This window comes from Oncorhynchus mykiss, chromosome 20 (genome assembly GCF_057628025.1).
Source record: "Oncorhynchus mykiss isolate SJ-2025 chromosome 20, ASM5762802v1, whole genome shotgun sequence".
Taxonomy (NCBI): Eukaryota; Metazoa; Chordata; class Actinopteri; order Salmoniformes; family Salmonidae; genus Oncorhynchus; species Oncorhynchus mykiss.
Window position 1 is genome coordinate 5,218,796 of NC_143041.1, and position 21,893 is coordinate 5,240,688.

The 21,893-nt window shown below is 42.5% G+C and overlaps 1 protein-coding gene across 1 annotated transcript in view; it reads right to left on the reverse strand.

Annotated features, from left to right (window-relative positions):
* The window catches only part of LOC110498826 (pro-neuregulin-3, membrane-bound isoform-like), a 303,813-nt gene that overhangs the window by 124,254 nt on the left and 157,666 nt on the right, over positions 1–21,893 (reverse strand). The window contains exon 3 of the mRNA XM_021575470.3: positions 19,843–19,916. Coding sequence (XP_021431145.3) covers positions 19,843–19,916 — 74 coding nt within the window. The remainder of the gene's footprint in view (positions 1–19,842; positions 19,917–21,893) is intronic.

The window sequence follows — 21,893 nt, forward strand, 5'->3', positions numbered from 1 at the left end:
AGGTTAGACTACTGCAATGCTCTACTTTCCAGCTACCCGGATAAAGCACTAAATAAACTTCAGTTAGTGCTAAATACGGCTGCTAGAATCCTGACTAGAACCAATTTTTTTGTATCATATTACTCCAGTGCTAGCCTCCCTACACTGGCTTCCTGTTAAGGCAAGGGCTGATTTCAAGGTTTTACTGCTAACCTACAAAGCATTACATGGGCTTGCTCCTACCTATCCCTCTGATTTGGTCCTGCCGTACATACCTACACGTACGCTACGGTCACAAGACGCAGGCCTCCTAGTTGTCTCTAGAATTTTTAAGCAAACAGCTGTAGGCAGGGCTTTCTCCTACAGAGCTCAATTTTTTTGGAATGGTCTGCCTACCCATGTGAGAGAAGCAGACTCGGTCTCAACCTTTAAGTCTTTACTGAAGACTCATCTCTTCAGTGAGTCATATGATTGAGTGTAGTCTGGCCCAGGAGTGTGAAGGTCAACGGAAAGGCTCTGTAGCAACGAAGCGCCCTTGCTGTCTCTGCCTGGCCGGTTCCTCTCTTTCCACTGGGATACTCTGCCTCTAACCCTATTACAGTGGCTGAGTCACTGGCTTACTGGTGCTCTTTCATGCCGTCCCTAGGAGGGGTGCGTCACTTAGGTGGGTTGAGTCACTGATGTGATCTTCCTTTCTGGGTTGGCGCCCCCGCTTGGGTTGTGCCGTGGCGGAGATCTTTGTGGGCTATACTCGGCCTTGTCTTAGGATGGTAAGTTGGTGGTTGAAGATATCCCTCTAGTGGTGTGGGGGCTGTGCTTTGGCAAAGTGGGTGGGGTTATATCCTTCCTGTTTGGCCCTGTCCGGCATTATCATCGGATGGGGCCACAGTGTCTCCTGACCCCTCCTGTCTCTGCCTCCAGTATTTATGCTGCAGTAGTTTATGTCTGGGGGCTAGGGTCGGTTTGTTATATCTGGAGTACTTCTCCTGTCTTATCCGGTGTCCTGTGTGAATTTATGTATGCTCTCTCTAATTCTCTCTTTCTCTCTCTCTCTGGGAGGACCTGAGCCCTAGGACCATGCCTCAGGACTACCTGGCATGAGGACTCCTTGCTGTCTCCAGTCCACCTGGCCGTGCTGCTGCTCCAGTTTCAACTGTTCTGCCTGAGGCTACGGAATCCTGACCTGTTCACCGGGCGTGCTACCTGTCCCAGACATGCTGTTTTCAACTCTCTAGAGACAGCAGGAGTGGTAGGGATACTCTTAATGATCGGCTATGAAAAGCCAACTGATGTTTACTCCTGAGGTGCTGACTTGCTGCACCCTTGACAACTACTGTGATTATTATTATTTGACCATGCTGATAATTTATGAACATTTGAACATCTTGGCCATGTGCTTCTTCACCTGCATTGCTTGCTGTTTGTGGTTTTAGGCTGGGTTTCTGTACATCACTTTGAGATATCAGCTGATGTACGAAGGTAAATACATAAATAAATAAATACATTTGATTTGATAAATCCCACATCATAATAATATCCCACCACAATACCTTCCCCCATTTCTACCCCCCATGTACTTGAAAACCCCCCACAAATTAAATTAAGCCCCCCACAAACCCTCCTAAAATGGTCTCATCCCTGTACAGCTTTCACGCTAAGGTTAGGCCAGGTAGTAAGCTTGTATTTGGGGTGTTGATTTGTGAGGTGATAGCATTTTATTTTCTTTGTGATTTCTCAAAAACGTTAAACGATTTGTCAAGTCATGTGCTCTGGTTTTTGTATACACTGTAACACGTACATTGAAGATTTGTAATATGCTGAAAAGTGCCCAAACTAAGTTAATATTTTTCAAGCAATGGATGCAGCCATCTTTGACTTGATTTATTTGCGTCTTATAGTGAATGGCATTCTGGGATAAGGGAGTTGTTGCTTGTCAAACATAAACACACATGGCTGCCATCGTAAAGAATTTAGCTGCTGTTAGCTTAGCTGACATGCATCTCTTTTCATGCTTCTAGTTTATAAAATTAGTTTGGCTGTTGATGTGTTCCGTGTCATTTTTAGATTATGAAGTTCGCATTTATCTTTTACAATAAAAGGTGAAATTGAGGAATAAAGTTGTGAAGACCTTTATTTCCCATAAGAACAAAACATTGTTTAGATGATTTTCAGATATCAATGCTCTTTAGACAAGTTTGTTGCATCAGACGTTCTGTTGCTACTGTTCCAATCACATATTTGTGATGGTACGCTGCAAGGACCACTCAACAATGATCACAAATATGTGATTGTACACATCAAATGGTTGAGGACTGCAGAGTTTTTCAGGATAAAAAAGAAACGGAGTAGAGCTAAGCACAGGCAAAATCCCAGCGGAAAACATGGTTCAGTCGGTTTCGGACCGTGCACCGTCTCAGGAGGTTCCGGACCGTGCACCGTCTCAGGAGGTTTCGAACCGTGGACCGTCTCAGGAGGTTTCGAACCTTGCACCGTCTCAGGAGGTTCCGGACCGTGCACCGTCTCAGGAAGTTCCGGACCGTGCACCGTCTCAGGAGGTTCCGGACCGTGCACCGTCTCAGGAGGTTCCGGACCGTGCACCGTCTCAGGAGGTTCCGGACCGTGCACCGTCTCAGGAGGTTCTGGACCGTGCACCGTCTCAGGAGGTTTCGGACCGTGCACCGTCTCAGGAGGTTTCGGACCGTGCACCGTCTCAGGAGGTTTTGGACCGTGCACCGTCTCAGGAGGTTCCGGAACGTGCACCGTGTCAGGATGTTCTGGTCCGTGCACTGTCTCAGGAGGTTTCGGACCGTGCACCGTCTCAGGAGGTTCCGGACCGTGCACCGTCTCAGGAGGTTTCGAACCGTGCACCGTCTCAGGAGGTTTTGAACCGTGCACCGTCTCAGGAGGTTCCGGACCGTGCACCGTCTCAGGAGGTTCCGGACCGTGCACCGTCTCAGGAGGTTTGAGGGAGAGTGTGAGGAGCAGGCACAGGACGTACTGGGCTGTGAAGGTGCACTGGAGACCTGGTGCGTATAGCCGTGCATCCTCCACCAACTCAACAACTCCCTCATTTCTCTCTCTTCCAAATTCTCCTTCTCCCAGACTGGCTAAGGTTCACTCCTCGGCTCTGCCGACTGCTCCATGTGCCCCTCCCAAAAATGTTCTTGGGGTTTCTGTGGCCTTCCTCCCCGACTTCGTCACTGTCCCTCCTTCGCTGCTTCCGCCTGCTTCCATGGCAGGCTCTTCTCTCCTGCCATTATGTCTTCCCAAGTCTAGGATGTTCTCTCCCTAATCTCCTCCAAAGACCAGAATGCTATTACCTCCCGGGCACGCTGCTTCGTCAGTTGTAGATGGAATATTCTGTCACGATGTTCGTAATAATGATGATCGGACCAAGGCGCAGAGTTCCACATACTTTAATCAAAGTGAAACTTAAGCTAATACAAAACAAAATAAAGAATAAACGAACCGTGATGACAATGCAGTGCGAACAGGCAACTAAACATAACCAATATCCCATAACCCACAGGTGGAAAAATGCAACTTAAGTTTGATCCCCAATTAGAGACAATGATTACCAGCTGCCTCTAATTGGGAAACCTTCTAAAATCCTTCTAAAACGCAAACTAGAACCCCACATAGAAATAATATAACATATAATAATAACACCCTTAGTCACGCCCTGACCTACTCTACCATAGAAAATACAGGCTTTCTATGGTCAGGACGTGACTTCTAATGTTAACATGCATGAAACCAATGCTTTTATGGTTACAGAAGTCAACAAATGAGAACGCCTGGGGAATGGGAGTGGAGCTAGGCACTGCAGGGCCTGGATTAACCTCTACATCACCGGAGGAACAGAGGAGGAGTAGGATAAGGGTACAGCTAAAGGCTATGAGAACTGGTTGTCTAGTACGTTCGGAACAGAGAGTAAAAGGGGCAGGTTTTTGGGCACGGTAGAATAGATTCAAGGCATAATGAATAGACAAAGGTATGGTAGGTTGTGAATACAGTGGAGGTGATGCACTGATGCACTGAGTGACGATGAAAGAGATATAGTCTCTCGAAACATAATTTAAACCAGGTGGGATCACTGCATGTGTGGGAGGTGGAATTTAAGGGTTAACTAAGGTGTATTGAGCAGGGATAGAGGCTCTACAGTGAAATAAGGCAATAATTACTAACCAAAACAGCAATGGACAAGGCATATTGACACTAGGAAGAGGCATGCGTAGCCGTGTAATAATAGGGGTCCAGTGAGTGGCTCGGGCCGGGGACACGGCGATAAAGGCAGCTAGCAGGCCGGGGCTAGCAGAAGGGCCTTAGAGGGACGTCGCAATGGAAGAAAGTCTGTTGTAGCCCCCTCGTGCTGTGACGTCTGCAGACCAGTCATTGTGGATCAGCAGGGCTTCATGTGGTAAAAGGGGTCTAGGCAAATTGGCAGAATAGGTATCTTAAGCTAACAGTCCTATATGCTCTAGACAGCTAGCAGGCCGTGGATAGCAGGCTAGCAGATAGGCATTCAGGGTACGTCGTGACAGAAGAGCCAGTTGATAAATCCCCTCGGGCGAATTACGTCGGTAGTCCAGTCGCGAAGGGTCTGCGGGGCTCCAGGCTAATTGACAAAATAGGTATTGTAGCCCAAGGAGTGGCTGATGTACCTCTTTGGCTTGCCGGGAGATGGGCCTAGCAAAGCTAGCTCCAGGCTAACTGTTTCTTGTTACGGGACAGAGACGTCAGCCAGGAGTGGCCACTCGGATAGCAGCTAGCTAGCTAGGATGATCCAGGTGAAAAGGTTCAGAGCTTGCGGTAGGAATCCGGAGATATGTAGAAAGAAAATAAGTCTGATTTGCTCTGGTTTGAGTCGCGCTGTGCAGACTGGCGAGAGTTGTCCGGGCTAATGTTAGCTGATGACAGCTAGGAGTTGCTAGCTGGCTTGTAGCTAGGTGCTGGCTAGCTTCTGTTCAGGATTCCGGATCAGAGGTAAAGAAATAGCAGATCTATACCACATTGGGTGAGGCGGATTGTAGGAGGGTATGTTGTAGTTGAATTTAAGACAAAGAAAAAAATATATATATATGCGAAGAAAATAAATACACTGCTCAAAAAATAAAGGGAACACTTAAACAACACAATGTAACTCCAAGTCAATCACACTTCTGTGAAATCAAACTGTCCACTTAGGAAGCAAAACTGATTGACAATAAATGTCACATGCTGTTGTGCAAATGGAATAGACAACAGGTGGAAATTATAGTCAATTAGCAAGACACCCCCAATAAAGGAGTCAGCGTAGTGTTCAGAGCATGGAGGCGCTACCAGGAGACAGGCCAGTACATCAGGAGACGTGGAGGAGGCCGTAGGAGGGCAACAACCCAGCAGCAGGACCGCTGCCTCCGCCTTTGTGCAAGGAGGAGCAGGAGGAGGACTGCCAGAGCCCTGCAAAATGACCTCCAGCAGGCCACAAATGTGCATGTGTCTGCTCAAATGGTCAGAAACAGACTCCATGAGAGTGGTATGAGGGTCCAACGTCCACAGGTTGGGGTTGTGCTTACAGCCCAACACCGTGCAGGACGTTTGGCATTTGCCAGACAACACCAAGATTGGCAAATTCGCCACTGGCACCCTGTGCTCTTCACAGATGAAAGCAGGTTCACAATGAGCACATGTGACAGACGTGACTGTCTGGAGACGCCATGGAGAATGTTCTGCTGCCTGCAATATCCTCCAGCATGACCGGTTTGGAGGTGGGTCAGTCATTGCGTGGGGTGGCATTTCTTTGGGGGGCCGCAAAGCCCTCCATGTGCTGGCCAGAGGTAGCCTGACTCCCATTAGGTACCGAGATGAGATCCTCAGACCCCTTGTGAGACCATATGCTGGTGCGGTTGGCCCTGGGTTCCTCCTAATGCAAGACACTGCTAGACCTCATGTGGCTGGAGTGTGTCACCAGTTCCTGCAAGAGCAGGGCATTGATGCTATGGACTGGCCCGCCCGTTTCCCAGACCTGAATCCAATTGAGCACATCTTGAACATCATGTCTCGCTCCATCCACCAACGCCACGTTGCACCACAGACTGTCCAGGAGTTGGCGGATGCTTTAGTCCAGGTCTGGGAGGAGATCCCTCAAGAGACCATCCGCCACCTCATCAGGAGCATACCCAGGCATTGTAGGGAGGTCTCACAGGCACGTGGAAGCCACACACACTACTGAGCCTCATTTTGACTTGTTTTAAGGACATTACATCAAAGTTGGATCAGCCTGTAGTGTGGTTTTCCACTTTAATTTTGTGTGTGACTCCAAATCCAGAACACCATGGGTTGATACATTTCATTTCCATTGATAATTTTTGTGTGATTTTGTTGTCAGCACATTCAACTATGTAAAGAAAAAAGTATTTATTAAGAATATTTCATTCATTCAGGTCTAGGATGTGTTATTTTAGTGTTCCCTTTATTTTTTGAGCAGTGTATATAAAATAATAAAAAAATATATATACACGACATGACGAGAACAAAAAGACGTCTGATTGCTACACCATCTTGGTTTAATATGGACATCAATTGCACAATACATGAAAAGCAAAACACATTCTTCACTAAAAATGCCCTCTAACATCTGCCTGATTTGCCCTAGTGGCACCAACACCACCAACTTGAAGGAGTTTTGGAAATCATTCCAAATGAGATGGAAAAAAAAAACTAAAAGCAGATTTTCTTTAATCAGTTGAGATTGAAGGGATCTCCAGGGTTAGCTAACCCTGAGTCCGAGTTTGGTAATTCATACATCTGAAGGTTAACAGTTAAGTAAGGTATGGCAGAAGTTTATGCAAAAGGCCTTTATAGACAAAAAGGTGCAATGAGTCGATCTACAAGACTTCAAAGTGAGCCAGCTCTGATACAAAATTCAATGATGTGTACTGAACCTATCTCCGGTAATAATGCACAATGATAACCTGTATCCAATGGCTTCAATACAGTGGCAGCTGCATTCAACACACTCTCTGCAGGGGGATGGTGGTGGTGGTGGGGGGGGGGGGGGGGTCCGTAGAATGCGGATGTTTCCAGTTTTCAGGGATACAGTATTTTTGACAGAACTTCTGTTTCCCCTGAAAAGTGGAGACTCCGCTCTGGCATATTTTTACAACTTCTACGTTAGGTTACATTCAGATAGGAGATATTGCCATAGTCAATAACCGGAAAGAATGTTGACTGAATGATTTGTTTTCTGCTATTTAATGAAAGACAGGACCTGTTCCTATAGAAGAAGTCAATTTTAACTCAACAACATTGTTTTTGAAAGAGCTTTTCGTCAATCCAGATGCCCAGATATTTATGAGCATGGACACAATCAATGAGGTCACTATCCAAAGTATGTATGCATAAATGTGACTTGTTTCAGGAAACTAGGCGCATGTTGCAAGTCACAAATGCATAGAAAAGTCATTTGAATTTGAATTAGAATTTTTAATTTGAAAATGTTATATTTTTTATAAACATCTGTTTTTTGGAACATTTGAACTTTCATGTGCCTTAATAACAAATTTGTATGCCATCTGTAAATTCGAGGAAAAATGTTGAATTACGAGCGTAGTTGGTTTAGCCACAGAAAAAGACAGGAAACTTCCCACTAACCATGATTGGCAGAGATAATGAGTGGGCTGGACATGCCGAGAGATGAGTTTCAAATTGCTCTGCCGTGTAGCATGTCTATAAAATGAGCTGCGTGTTATGCCTATATAATACTTTATACTGCAGTTTTTTCGAAAGATAGCCATGGAGAACTGCAAATGTTTTGCTACTGCTCTCAATAACATTGCTTTCCTGAATTTATTAGGCGCTATCGACAAAGATCAGTCTGAAAAAGTTGTGATAGACTACTTTCTGAAGGACGATTCTGACATGCTGACTCTCTCTGACTCTGAAAATGAATCAGACGATGAGGAAACCCCTGATTTAGGTAAACGCATTTTCATTGAAGAAGACATTGTAGTCTTGTGATGGGGAAGATATGGCGATCAACAGTGTTGTTATTAGTCAAAGAGAACACAGAAGGCTGTTGTACAAAACACCTGTCTCCGGACTACATCTTCAAATGAAGGGCAACCATGGCATCTGTGACAGAGGGAGAAAGATCTGATGATTCTTATGGCATTGTACACGGTCAGTGTGAACCAGAGCTTTTGACACAACGAGACAAGCAAGCTGTACAAACAAAACGGACCCCAGCTAACAATGAGGAATCGGCACAGAAGCGGGCCTCTCCCGGGGGCCCGGAACTGATTGAATCGGGTGTCAGACTCAGCCCGGAATCAAAATGAATGACTGCCCAGAATCGGCCTAAGTACATCGGGCTGTTAACTTCTTATGGCTGCAGGGGCACTATTGAGTAGCTTGGATGAAAGGTGCCCAGAGGTGCCCAGAGTAAACAGTCTCAGTTGCTAATATATGCATATTATTATTGGTATTGGATAGAAAACACTCTGAAGTTTCTAAAACTGTTTGAATGATGTCTGTGAGTACAACAGAACTCATATGGCAGGCAAAAACCTGAGAAGAAATCCAAACAGGAAGTGAGAAATCTGAGGTTGGTATATATTCAACCCATTCCCTATTGAAATCCCCTTGGGATATGAATGAAGATTCCCTTCCTACGGCTTCCGCCAGATGTCAACCGTCTATAGAAATTTTAATGAGGCTTCTACTGTGTTGTGGGAGTGAATGAGAAGGGAATGAGTCAGACTACTGGCAGAGAGCCAGTTCCAGGTCATGAGCGTAGCACATGATATCTTCTTGCGTTCCGTTCCTCCTCAAGACACAAAGGAAATGTCTGGTTGGAACTTTATTGAAGATTTAGGATAAAAACATCCTAATGATTGATTCTGTACTTAGTTTGAAATCTTTCTTCCACCTGTAATATAACGCACCAGCGTTTGGATAGGTGTACCAAACGCCCTAACAAAAGTAGCTAATTGGACATAAATAACAGACATTATCGAACAAATCAAGCATTTATTGTGGACCTGGGATTCCTGAGAATGCATTCTGATGAAGATCATCAAGCAAGGTTGGATCGGAGGGCGAGGGTGAGGGACATTCCCCCCAGAAATGTCTGGGTACTTGCAGGTGCCTTGGTGGAAGGGTGGGGTAACATCTCACAGCAAGAACTGGCAAATCTGGTGCAGTCCATGAGGAGGAGATGCACTGCAGTACTTAATGCAGCTGGTGGCCACACCAGATACTGACTGTTAGTTTGATTTTGACCAGGGACACATTTTTCCATTTCTGTTTGTCACGTCTGTGGAACTTGTTCAGTTTATGTCTCAGTTGTTGAATCTTGATATGTTTCTACAAATTTGAACACATGTTAAGTTTGCTGAAAATAAATGCAGTTGACAGTGAGAGGAGTTTATTTTTTTTTTTGTTTAGATATATATATATATATATATATATATATATATATATATATATATATATATATATATATATATTACCAGTCAAACGTTGACAGCCTCTCATTCTAGGGTTTTTCTTTATTTGTACTATTTCCTACATTGTAATGGAAGACATTAAAACAGTTGAAATAACACTTATGGAATCTTGTAGTAAGCAAAAAAGTGTTAAACAAATAAAAATATATTTTATTTTCTACAGTTTCCACCCATTGTCTTGATGACAGCTTTGTGCACTCTTGGCATTCTCTCAACCAGCTTCAACTGGAATGCTTTTCCAACAGTCTTGAAGGAGTTCCCACATATGCTGTGCACTTGTTGGCTGCTTTTTCTTCAATCTGCAGTCCAACTCATTCTGGACCATCTCAATTGGGTTGAGGTTGGGTGATTGTGGAGGCCATCATCTGATGCAGCACTCCATCACTTTCCTTCTTGGTCAAATAGCCCTTACACAGCCTGGAGGTGTGTTTTGAATCATTGTGTTGTTGAACAACAAATTATAGTCCCACTAAACGCTAATCAGATGGGATGACGTATCGCTGCAGAAAGCTGTGGTAACCATGCTGGTTAAGTGTGCCTTGAATTCTAAATAAATCAATGACAGTGTCTCCAGCAATGCACCCTCACACCACCTCCTCTGTGCTTCACGTTGGGAACCACACATGCGGAGATCATCCGTTCACCTACTCCGAGTCTCACAAAGACACAGCGGTTAGATCCTAAAATCTCAAATTTGATCATACCAAAGGACAAATTTCCACTGGTCTAATATCTATTGCTCGTGTTTCTTGGACCAAGCAAGTGTCTTCTTCTTATTGGTGTCCTTTTAGTAGTGGTTTCTTTGCAGCAATTCGACCATAAAGACCTGATTCACACAGTCTCCTCTGAACAGTTGATGTTGAGATGTGTCTGTTACTTGAACTCTGTGAAGCCTTTATTTGGCCTGCAATTTCTGAGGCTGGTAACTCTAATGAAGTTATTCTCTCCAGCAGAGGTAACTCTGGGACTTCCTTTCCTGTGGCGGCTTCATGAGAGCTAGTTTCATCATAGCGCTTGATGGTTTTTTGCGACTGCTGCTGCAAAGTTCTTACCATCTTCCAGATTGACTGACCTTCATGTCTGAAAGTAATGATGGACTTTAGTTTATCTTTGCTTATTTGAGCTGTTCTTTTCATAATATGGACTTGGTCTTTTACCAAATAGGGCTATCTACTGTATACCACCTCTACCTTGTCACAACACAACTGATTGGCTCAAACGCATTAAGAAGCAAAGAAATTCCACAAATTAACTTTTAACAAGGCACACCTGTTAATTGAAATGCATTCCAGGTGAATACCTCATGAAGCTGGATAAGACAATGCCAAGAGTGTGCAAAGCTGTCATCAAGGCCAAGGGTGGCTACTGTGAATAATCTAATATATGATTTATTTTTATTTTTTAACACTTTTTTGCTTACTGCATGATTCGATATGTGTTTTTTCATTGTTTTGATGTCTTAACTATTATTCTACAATGTAGAAAATCGTTTAAAAAAAATAAAAAACATGGAATGGGTAGGTGTGTCCAAACTTTTGACTGGTACTGTACATCGACGACTGGTTGAACTGTGTGGACACTCTGGCTCAAGCAGCGGAGCACACAGCCCAGCTGTTGTCGCACCTGATCTTTATAGTCTTCTGGATAAATCTTTCCAAAAGCTTGCTCTTACCGACCCAGCAGAAAATCTTTTTGGGATTGTCTCTGGACTCTGTAGCTGATTAGTCCTCACTGTAGAGAAAGTGACTGCTTTTCGCCACTGACTCTCATTGTTTACTAGACACGCTAAGTACTCTAAGTACTTACGCCTCACAAGTCCTCAAATGGAAGCTTCATTAAATAGTACACACAAAACATCAGTCTCAACGTCAACAGTGAAGAGGCGACTCCGGGATGCTTGCATTCTAGACAGAGTTCCTCTGTCCAGTGTGTTCTTTTGCCCATCTTAATCTTTTATTTTTATTGGCCAGTCTGAGATATGGCTTTTTTTTTGCAACCCTGCCTAGAAGGCCAGCATCCTGCAGTCGCCTCTTCACTGTTGACATTGAGGACTTAAACTAGACACTCTAAAGTACTTGTGCTCTTGCTCAGTTGTGCACTGGGGCCTCCCACTCTTCCTATTCTGGTTAGCGCCAGTTTGCGCTGTTCTGTGAAGGGAGTAGTACACAGCGTTGTAAGAGATCTTCAGTTTCTTGGCAATTTCTCGCATGGAATAGCCTTCATTTCTCAGAAGAAGAATAGACTGACGACGTTCAGAAGAAAGTCTATTTCTGGCCATTTTGAGGCTGTAATCGAACCCACAAATGCTGATACTCATCTAGTCTAAAGAAGGCCCGTTTTAATGCTTATTTAATCAGCACAACAGTTTTCAGCTGTGCTAACATAATATATATTTTTTTCTAATGATCAATTAGCCTTTCAAAATTATAAACTTGGCTTAGCTAACACAACATGCCATTGGAACACAGGAGTGATGGTTGCTGAAATATCCTGTTTCCAGCTACAATAGTCATTTACATCTACAATGTCTACACTGTATTTCTGATCAATTTGATGTTATTTTAATAGACAATGTTTTTCCTTTTCTTTCAAAAACAATGACATTTCTAAGTGACCCCAAATGTTTTGAACGGTAGTCTATATATAAAATGTCTTACAGAGCCTTTCCATAAGTCCACTCAAGTTTTTTCAACTGTCTTCTGACTGTGATTAGAGCGATGTTGATGTTGTGCAGTGATGCCAGCAGATTCCAGATTGCCTTTGCCGATCGCTCATCATCTTCAACCATCAGTGAGTCGATGGCTTGAATAGTCTCGCTGGACATGGAATAAGACGATAGATGCTGTGTTTTTGGTTGATGGCCAATATTAAAAACAGTCAAATGCATTTGTGAATTCAATCGCATTAATGTTAAATTATTATTATTTATTTTTTTACCTTTATTTAACTAGGCAAGTCAGTTAAGAACAAATTCTTATTTTCAATGACAGCCTAGGAACAGTGGGTTAACTGCCTGTTCAGGGGCAGTACGACAGATTTGTACCTTGTCAGCTCGGGGGTTTGAACTTGCAACCTTCCGGTTACTAGTCCAACGCTCTAACCACTAGGCTCCTTTCTCTTCTCTCCGGAGTTCTTTTAAGAATAAAGTAGGCTAATGAAGGCAACAAATTGTTGCTTACTGGAACACCCAAAGTCATATAATTGTTATAATAGGATTTGAAACAATAGCCTTCCAACGTGTGGTCAACTATTTCATCACCGTTTTGTGCTGCTCTGAGACAAGCATGGAGACTGGTCTTGATAATTGTTTTCACTGAATCTCCATTTGGGTATTGGTTAGCCTACAAATAGGGTGTGTTATTGTTAGGATTATTTTGCTCTTCATTCGCAGTCACTTAGTAGCTTACTCCCGACCGGTCACATTGTACAGAGCCAACTTTCGAAAGCCAATCACTGCTTCCCCCCACCCCCATGTTAACAAAACGTTCACTCTTTCTTATTCTCCAATTATAATTCATTTTAATAATTATAATATATATAATAATAATAATAATTTTAATATTCTCCAATTTTCTTGTCGCTAAATGAAAGGTACTTTAGTTGCCCAGATACTTCCCATCTTTCTCTCAGCTATACATCCATTTCTCTTCTGTTACTGAATCAGGTGCTGTTGGTCAGATGTATAATTTTTCGTTTTTCTTGGAATAGAAACACCATTATATTAATCAAATTAATTTAAACAACATTTCTTAAAATGAATCCCACATACTATGTTCTTACAAAAAAGGTTTTAAATTCTATAGTACAGCCAATATTAAAAACAGTCAAATGCTTCTCAAAGATGCCCTCTGTTGCTCAAACTAGCATTAATGGCAACAATGGTAGACACTTAAATACCGTGCCATAGAATTCTACCGCAGCCCGCAAGCTGTGCTGCAGTACGACGTAACTTTTAAAGGAAGCACTGTACGTGCTTCTGTACGCTTTTTCTTCCGTGGGCCTGATATTCCCCACTCTGGACAGAGTGAGAGCGAACGGTCTATCCCTAATCTTGACAGCCCTGCATTAACATGGGAGCTCATGGATGGAGGAGATTGTATCGCCAAACTGAACTCCCACAGTACAGGAACCTGCTATCCCATGCGCAGTGCTAAATATTCCACCCTCATCCTGAGCTGATGGATCGCAGGGCCTGGTCCATGAGAGGGTCAAACTAGACTCGGTGGGCTTGCTTCCGAACGTGGTCGCCACAATTCAGGTCGACATAGAGGTCTTCAACCTGAAGTGGAGGTTGTTTGAGAGGTGATCTGAGAGACGTGAGTTGATCCCCTTCCAGTGTTCCATCCCTTCTGTTCTCTCATATCTATAGGACTTGCTCCAAGAGGGAAAGGGCTTTTCCACCGTTAAGGTCTACTTGGTGGTGATCTCAGCCTGCTATGTAGGACTTGGCTCACCCCCCTGTTCACATTTTATGAAGGGAGCATGCCGTCTCCGTCTGGTCTCCAAGCCACTTGCCCCATTGGGGACTTGGCGCTGGTTCTGGATGCGCTCACGGGCGTTCACTTCGAACAGTGGATCTTAAAACTCTGTCTTATAAGACGGCCCTGTTGCTCACCTTGACCACTGCCAAGCGCGTTAACCACCTTCATGGGCTATTGGCTCATCCTTCATGCACTCAGTTTCACCTCTGACTACTCCAAGATTACGAGACGTCTTATCGCCTCTTTCGTTACGAAAGTAATTACCATGACATATAGTTGTCAAGCCACTGATCTCTTTCCTTTCCACCCTCCGCCATTCTCTTCCCCAGAGCAGCGGTGCCTGAACACATTGTGTTGCACATCTACATGGACAGGACTGGGCCATTCCAGAGTTATGACTAACTGCTAGGTCTTAGTCCAAACAATACCTCTCCCATTGGATAGTGGAGGCTATCGCCGAGGCATAAAGTTGTTGGGGATTGCAGTCTCCCCTGGGTGTCTGGGCACATCATGGTCACAGTTAAGGGGCATCTCTGGTTCTGAGATTTATGCTGCGGTGAGTTGGGCTTCCCCTCACACCTTTTGTGAGGTTCTATCGCCTGGATGTCACTGTGCACACACAGTCCTCAGCGCTGGAGATCAGTAGGAGGGATCAGGTACATTACCATGTCTCACAACATGCTTCTAAGGAAATGGGCCATTGAAAACTCTTTATCGACCAATTTTTAACATTTGTGTTTTTTTCGTCAGAAATGATTGCTTATTGGGCCTCCCGGGGCGCGCAGTGGTTAAGGGCGCTGTACTGCAGCGCCAGCTGCGCCACCAGAGACTCTGGGTTCGCGCCAAGGATCTGTCGCAAACAGCTGCGACCGGGAGGTCCGTGGGGTGACGCACAAGTGACCCAGTGTTGTCCGGGTTAGGGAGGGCTTGGCCGGTATGGATATCCCTGTCTCATCGCGCACCAGCGACTGCTGTGGCGGGCCGGGCACAGTGTACGCTAACCAAGGTTGCCAGGTGCACGGTGTTTCCTCCGACACATTGGTGCGGCTGGCTTCCGGGTTGGATGCACGCTGTGTTAAGAAGCCGTGCCTCTTGGTTGGGTTGTGTATCGGAGGATGCATGACTTTCAACCTTCGTCTCTCCCGAGCCCGTACGGGAGTTGTAGCGATGAGACAAGATAGTAGCTACTAAAAAACAATTGGATACCACGAAATTGGGGAGAAAAAGGGCTAAAATTCAACAAATTAAAAAAAATATATATATATATATATATTGATTGCTTATTAAAATATGACTTCTCAGATTTTTTATTCATAGATTTTAAATGTTTTTTTCTGCAAAACGCTATACATCCATTGTTGAGCTGGAACGGAATGTTCATATCATGTATATTTGACTGTGATATTTGGTTGTCTCACCTAGCTATCATAAGATGAATACATCTTATTGTAAGTTGCTCTGGATAAGAGCATCTGCTAAATTACTAAAACATGAAATGTAATTGTTTTACATTCAGATCACATATTACTATATATATATACATATATATATATATATATATATATATACACACAGTGCCTTCGATAAGAATTCAGACCCCTTGGCTTTTTCCACATTTTAAAATTGAGGAAATTAAAGACTAAAGAAAGAATGTTGGGATTTACTGTATATATTTTGATCCAAAGCCATGAGTGTCTCATGTATGTAGGTGCCGGCTATATGACTGTGTCATCAACTTGATAATATAAATTAGAACAATATCTGGGGATATTTTTTTTTTTTTTTATGGTGCTAATCAACTCAAAAAAGGCCAATTAGCCTATCATAATCTTCTAAAGCCATGAAATAATTTTCTGGAATATTCCAAGCTGTTTAAAGGCTCAGTCAACTTAGTGTATGTAATCTTCTGACCCACTGGAATTGTGATACAGTGAATTATAAATGAAATGATCTGCCTGTAAACAATTGTTGGAAAACGTACTTGTGTCATGCAGAAAGTAGATGTCCAAATCCACTTGCCAAAGCTATAGTTTGTTAACAAGACATTTGTGGAGTGGTTGAAAAATGAGTTTTAATGACTCCAACCTATGTGTATGTAAACCTCAGACTTCAACTGTATGTGTGAAATTTGTTTAGATTTAGAGTGGACCATTATCATGCACCTTTATCATGCACCTGTCTCGAAACAGGGTCAGGGGGAAAATACATGTCATCTATGCACTTAAATAGCGAATGGAGGAACACTTTCCCCGTGGTTCATTGTCATGCCAGCCAGGTAGGCTATGTTCTTGTTGTAAAGAGAAGCAATTTGCTTAATATTAGGACATTTGATAAATAAATATAGTAGGCCTAGCCTATAGAACCTGATGGGATCATTGAGTGAGACATTGGGTGAGACATTGTTACGAATTTGTAAATATAGCCAGTTTGTTATTTAGAATATTTTATTGCTGTTTCTGGAGGGAGAGAAACCAAAAACCTACAATCATCTCATGGGTCTCCCAGTCGAAGGGTCTCCCAGTACTACAGTAAGACCAAAATAGTCATAATAAAATAATACACATCTTGTGCACAATTATCAGTTTCTATTTAGGTCCATGTCGCCCATTCATTGTCAGTTAGAGACACAGTAGGTCCCAAAAGCATAATCAGTGCTCTAACTCCCCTTTGCGCTGGTCTGGAGCAATGACATGGTGACGCAGGGTACCGTACTAAACCACAAATTACCTCTAAGTCCCGCAGCATAATCGCAAACCTTTTAGTGGAGCAACCACTGTACCTTGTCACAACACAACTGATTGGCTCAAATGCATTAAGAAGTAAAGAAATTCCACAAATGAACATTTAACAAGGCACACCTGTTAATTGAAATGCGTTCCAGGTGACTACCTCATGAAGCTGGTTGAGAGAATGCCAAGAGTGTGTAAAGCTGTCATCAAGGCAAAGGGTGGCCACGTTGAAGAATATACTAAGGGCTAAATAAAGGATGTGTATGATGATGATGACGATAGAGAGAGAGATCCGTCCTGGGGCTCTGTTCACACACACAAACACACCCCACAGAGCCCCAGGACAGCAGCACAATTAGACCCAACCAAATCATGAGAAAACAAAAGATAATTACTTGACACACTGGAAAGAATTAACAAAAAAACAGAGCAAACTAGAATGCTATTTTGCCCTAAACAGAGAGTACACAGTGGCAGAATACCTGACCACTGTGACTCACCCAAACTTAAGGAAAGCTTTGACTATGTACAGACTTAGTGAGCATAGCCTTGCTATTGAGAAAGGCCGCTGTAGACAGACATGGCTCTCAAGCGAAGACAGGCTATGTGCTCACTGCCCACAAAATGAGGTGGAAACTGAGCTGCACTTCCTAACCTCCTGCCCAATGTATGACCATATTAGAGAGACATATTTCCCTCAGATTACACAGATCCACAAAGGATTCGAAAACAAATCCAATTTTTATAAGCTCCCATATCTACTGGGTGAAATTCCACAGTGTGCCATCACAGCAGCAAGATTTGTGACCTGTTGCCACAAACACCATTGTAAATACAACCCATATTTATGCTTATTTATTTTCCCTTGTGTACTTTAACCATTTGTACATTGTTACAACACTGTATATATACAGTATATATATATAATATGACATTTGTAATGTCTTTATTGTTTTGAAACTTCTGTATGTGTAATGTTTACTGTTCATTTTTATTGTTTATTTAACTTTTGTATATTATCTACCTCACTTGCTTTGGCAATGTTAACACATGTTTCCCATGCCAATAAAGCCCCTTGAATTGAATTGAATTGAATTGAGATCCTGACCACAATGTGTACACTATTTGTTGCTCCACTTCCTTCTCCACTTCCTTCTCGGTCTCACCCTCTCCCTCTGTTAGTCTGTTCCTCTAGGTCAGTGAACGCAAGAGAAGCGATGTGGAGACTCAGAGTTCAGCAGTAGAAGGCAGGAAGGAAGAGAAGTTAGAGAAGATAGTAGGGATAGAGCTGTGGAGAGAGAAGAAGATGAGAGTAGAGGGAGAGGAACATGGAGAGGGAGAGGTTGGAGCCTACGTTTACATGGAGTGTGTCTGCCCCAAGTCCCACCATTCACCCTTCTACCACACATCCTGGACCTAAAGTGACAGAGGCAGGGATTTTGGAGTTGTTTTTAAAAGTGGTAGGAGTATGTTTTCTTTTATATCTGGTGTTTAAGACCATCCTGTCCGCATCCAATTCACTGAATCATTGTCAAAGTAGGCTTCTATTAATACATTTTGTGTCAGGCCTAGTGTGCACTAAATCTTAATGAGAGAGGTTATCTCAATTTTTAAATAGTCTGAATAGATGTTTGCATTTTGCATTGTTATGGAAGCTATCATATTTTTTAATACAATAGCCTACTTTGTGGGGGTGCATTTAGATTTTTTCTCAGGATTGTTTCTTTGAATCTTTCTTGATCTAAATCTTGTTGCTGTCACGTCTGCTCCTGCTCCTCCCCTCCGGCGTTCAACGTCGCCAGTATACTAACCACCGGTCCTGGGGTCCATCATTACGCACACCTGGCACCAATCATTACACGCACCTGCACATCATCATGAGGCCCACCTGGACTCCATTACCTCCCCTATATCTTTCACTCCTTAGGTTTTTTCCCCACTCAGTATTGTTCCTGTATTTATGCGTACATGCTACTGTTATGTTGTCTCGTTCCATGTTTGTTTTATTAAATGTTTTAACTGCTTCTCGATTCTCAGCGTCTCCGTTACCGTTGCATTTACTGAATTGTTGTCAAATTACTATAATGGGGCTGCGCTTCAAGAAGTTTCATGTCATGTTGTTGCCTAAATCAAAACACTCAAGTGACAGTGTGACATGAATTTGTCCTACAAATCTTATAGGGAAATTGTGTACTTAAAACAGTCTCTGAACAGTTATTGTGTTTTGTATTTTCTCTCTTTATCTGTCTGTCTATCTAGTACTTGTTGCATTCACTGAATTGTCAAAGTAAGCTACTATTTCTACAGTTTGTGTCTGGCCTGGTCTGTACTAAATCTTATTGAGAGAGAAGTTATCTACATTTTGAAATGGTCTCTGAATAGTTTGCATTTTTACATTGTTACAGAAGTAAGAATCATTGTCAAATGGCCTACTTTGTGTGGGTTTTAAAATTCTTTCTGAATGTTGTCCCCTGGTCACATTTTGGATAAAAATATATGTTTATATGTAACTAATACATATACTATACTTGGTACATTTTGAGTGAGTAAAATAGACAAATGTACTACAATTGAAATATTCCAGGGTTTTTTGTTAAGTGTTAATAGTTTTTTGATAGCGAGGGTCTTTTACTCAATGGAAGACATGGATGTGGTGTCATATTAGAGAAGAGGTTGTGCTCTAAGTTAACTTGTAATTGTAACTCTCTGTCAAAGGTTTTCAAGGTCTGTACGTAGACATTTGATTACTTTCTATTCCATTTTGCCAGAACATTCTCAGAAGTAATGATAAACGTGTTGTCCAACTTCAGCTCAATTTTTCAACAACCTTGTGCCGGAATGCTCTTGCACATTTTTAAGGTAATTTTCCAATAGGGATCTGGAATTCAAACATGCTATACTGTTTTTAGAATGTTTCTGAAGGACTACAAGGGCTGTGAACAATTTCAGAAGGCATTGTGTTCATCTTGAACAGGGCCGGTTTCCCAAAATAAATTTAAGGGTAAGTTCATCGTTAGATCCTTATTAGGAGCATCATTAAATCTCCGAACTGTTTCCCAAAACCGTCGTTAACGAAGTTGCACAGAAGACAGATCATTCTCTAATACTCTTTTGTTTTCACTTTAATTCTCGATCAATAGGAAGAGGCATGTAGGCATGTACTTGGGTCAGATAAGATGGAGTCCGTCTTGGGTACAAACTGGTCACAGCGCAGTCCGTGGTAACCCTCTTTACACCTGCAACAGAAAAACAACAGAAGTTAATATCTGATGTATATGGAGGAAAAACACACTTTCATAGCATACATGTGGGTAGAGTATGTGGGCGTGAGTAATTTTACTCATTGAGCAGACACTCGTATCCAGAGTGACATAAAATCATTGCATTTAACTAACGTAGGCAAAAAAAATGACATATCACGATCATTGCAAGTAAAACCTGAGGTGAAGCCAACGCAGATAGAATACTGGCCCACCCAATCAGGCTGGCTTTACATATGTAAAAATATTATAATAATGAAATAAATTAACTTGATTTGTTGGTTGTGGTGTATCCTTACTAATCAGAAATGTTGAACATGCAGTAGGGAGTTCCTGGGATCTAATTGGTTATATTGCAATCATATGGTTAAAATGTAATCACATGCGCATAGCCTACAGTCGGGAATGGCAAATATCAAATAGCTGATTGTCGAGTTGCTACTGCCAGTGAAAAGCACCAATAATAGGCCGTTCGCAATACTTAATCACTGGTAAAACACAAAATGCACATATATTCCTGATGATCCTTTCAAATTATTGTGTAGTCTAGTTTATTCCCATTAGTATACCAGAACTAATCTCTTGGGACCAGTGGAGACAGTTGGCCATGTCACTGATGAGTGCACATATTCACTATCATTGGGTGTCTATCATTGGGTGATTCAGTGACACTGGATGGATGTCCTTTTTCGTAGGCCTAGATTAGATAGTTGCATTCCACACAAGGTCGTGTTTATTGATTTTAGTTTGTCAGTGTCCACAGAATATGCCTACCCTGTCATCTTTTGTAGTATTAGATATTCTGGAAATGTCTCCAGTGATTTAAAGTGTCGTAAAATTGCATAAAATGTGTTTATAAAAGGCACAAATAAATTTACTGAATGTGTGCAAAGAAAGGAGAAGAAACACCAAACAATCTTTTTTGAAAACAGTGTGTTACATTATTAGCCTAATTTATGACTATCCAATCTACTCATCACATAGGCTATCTTACTTTAGTCTGCAAATGCAATGACAGATGCATGCAATGACTTATCATAAAGGTTCATTTTTAGGTGAAAAAACAGCTCCCCAAACTTGAAACTCATACCCTGTCTATGGTGTTGTGCATTTCATTATTGTTTACTGTCAGACTCGGACAGTCGGCCTGTTTTGCCAGCTTTGTTTTGCCAGCTTTGTTGTTGTAAGAGGTAGTGTAGGTGCACTGCCTACATGGCAATAATACAACAGACATGTTTGCAAAGGGACATTTGTGGTGTTTCTTGGTCACATGTATCCTTTGCTATCTGTTGAAGGATGCAATGTAATTGCACAATTTTCCACTTAAATCTGTTGGAGTATTTTTGCTGTACTGTTGGCCCAGTCATTTCTACTTAGGACTGGCCACACTGCAATTTATGCCTAAGCCACTGACTTTAACTTTCTTGAAAACAAGCTACTATCTGCCAAATCAGTGCCATAAAGGGTGGAAGAGAAGACAAGTGCAAGTGCGTATATATATATCTAATCTTCAGCACAAAGGAAACAAAGGAGAGAAATAAGACATTCGAGAGGATTCAAATGAGGGGGAGGCCAATAATGCTAAGGACGAGGGGACTAAAAGAGAGACAAAGGAGAAGAATAGGGCAACCCCACTGATAGCACAGTCCTGACAGTATTGTCATGTCCCAGTGGAGCTATTGGAAGGACTCGCTTTCTTCTAGACCTGGTTTCAAACAGTATTCATTTTCTTACACTTTAGTAGACACTGGACTTCACGTGATTCAGTTTTGTGATATTTTAGGTTTTCTTCAAGCAAAGAGCCTCTAGCTAGCTATCATTAGCTGGCTGGCCCCCTAGCGGACGTTATTATTCATTTCCCAGAGCTGTTTGCTTTTCTCGTTAGAGCCTTACGTTAGGCATTTTTGGCACTTTGTTCATTGTTGTTTAATAACTAGCTAATGTTAGCTGGCT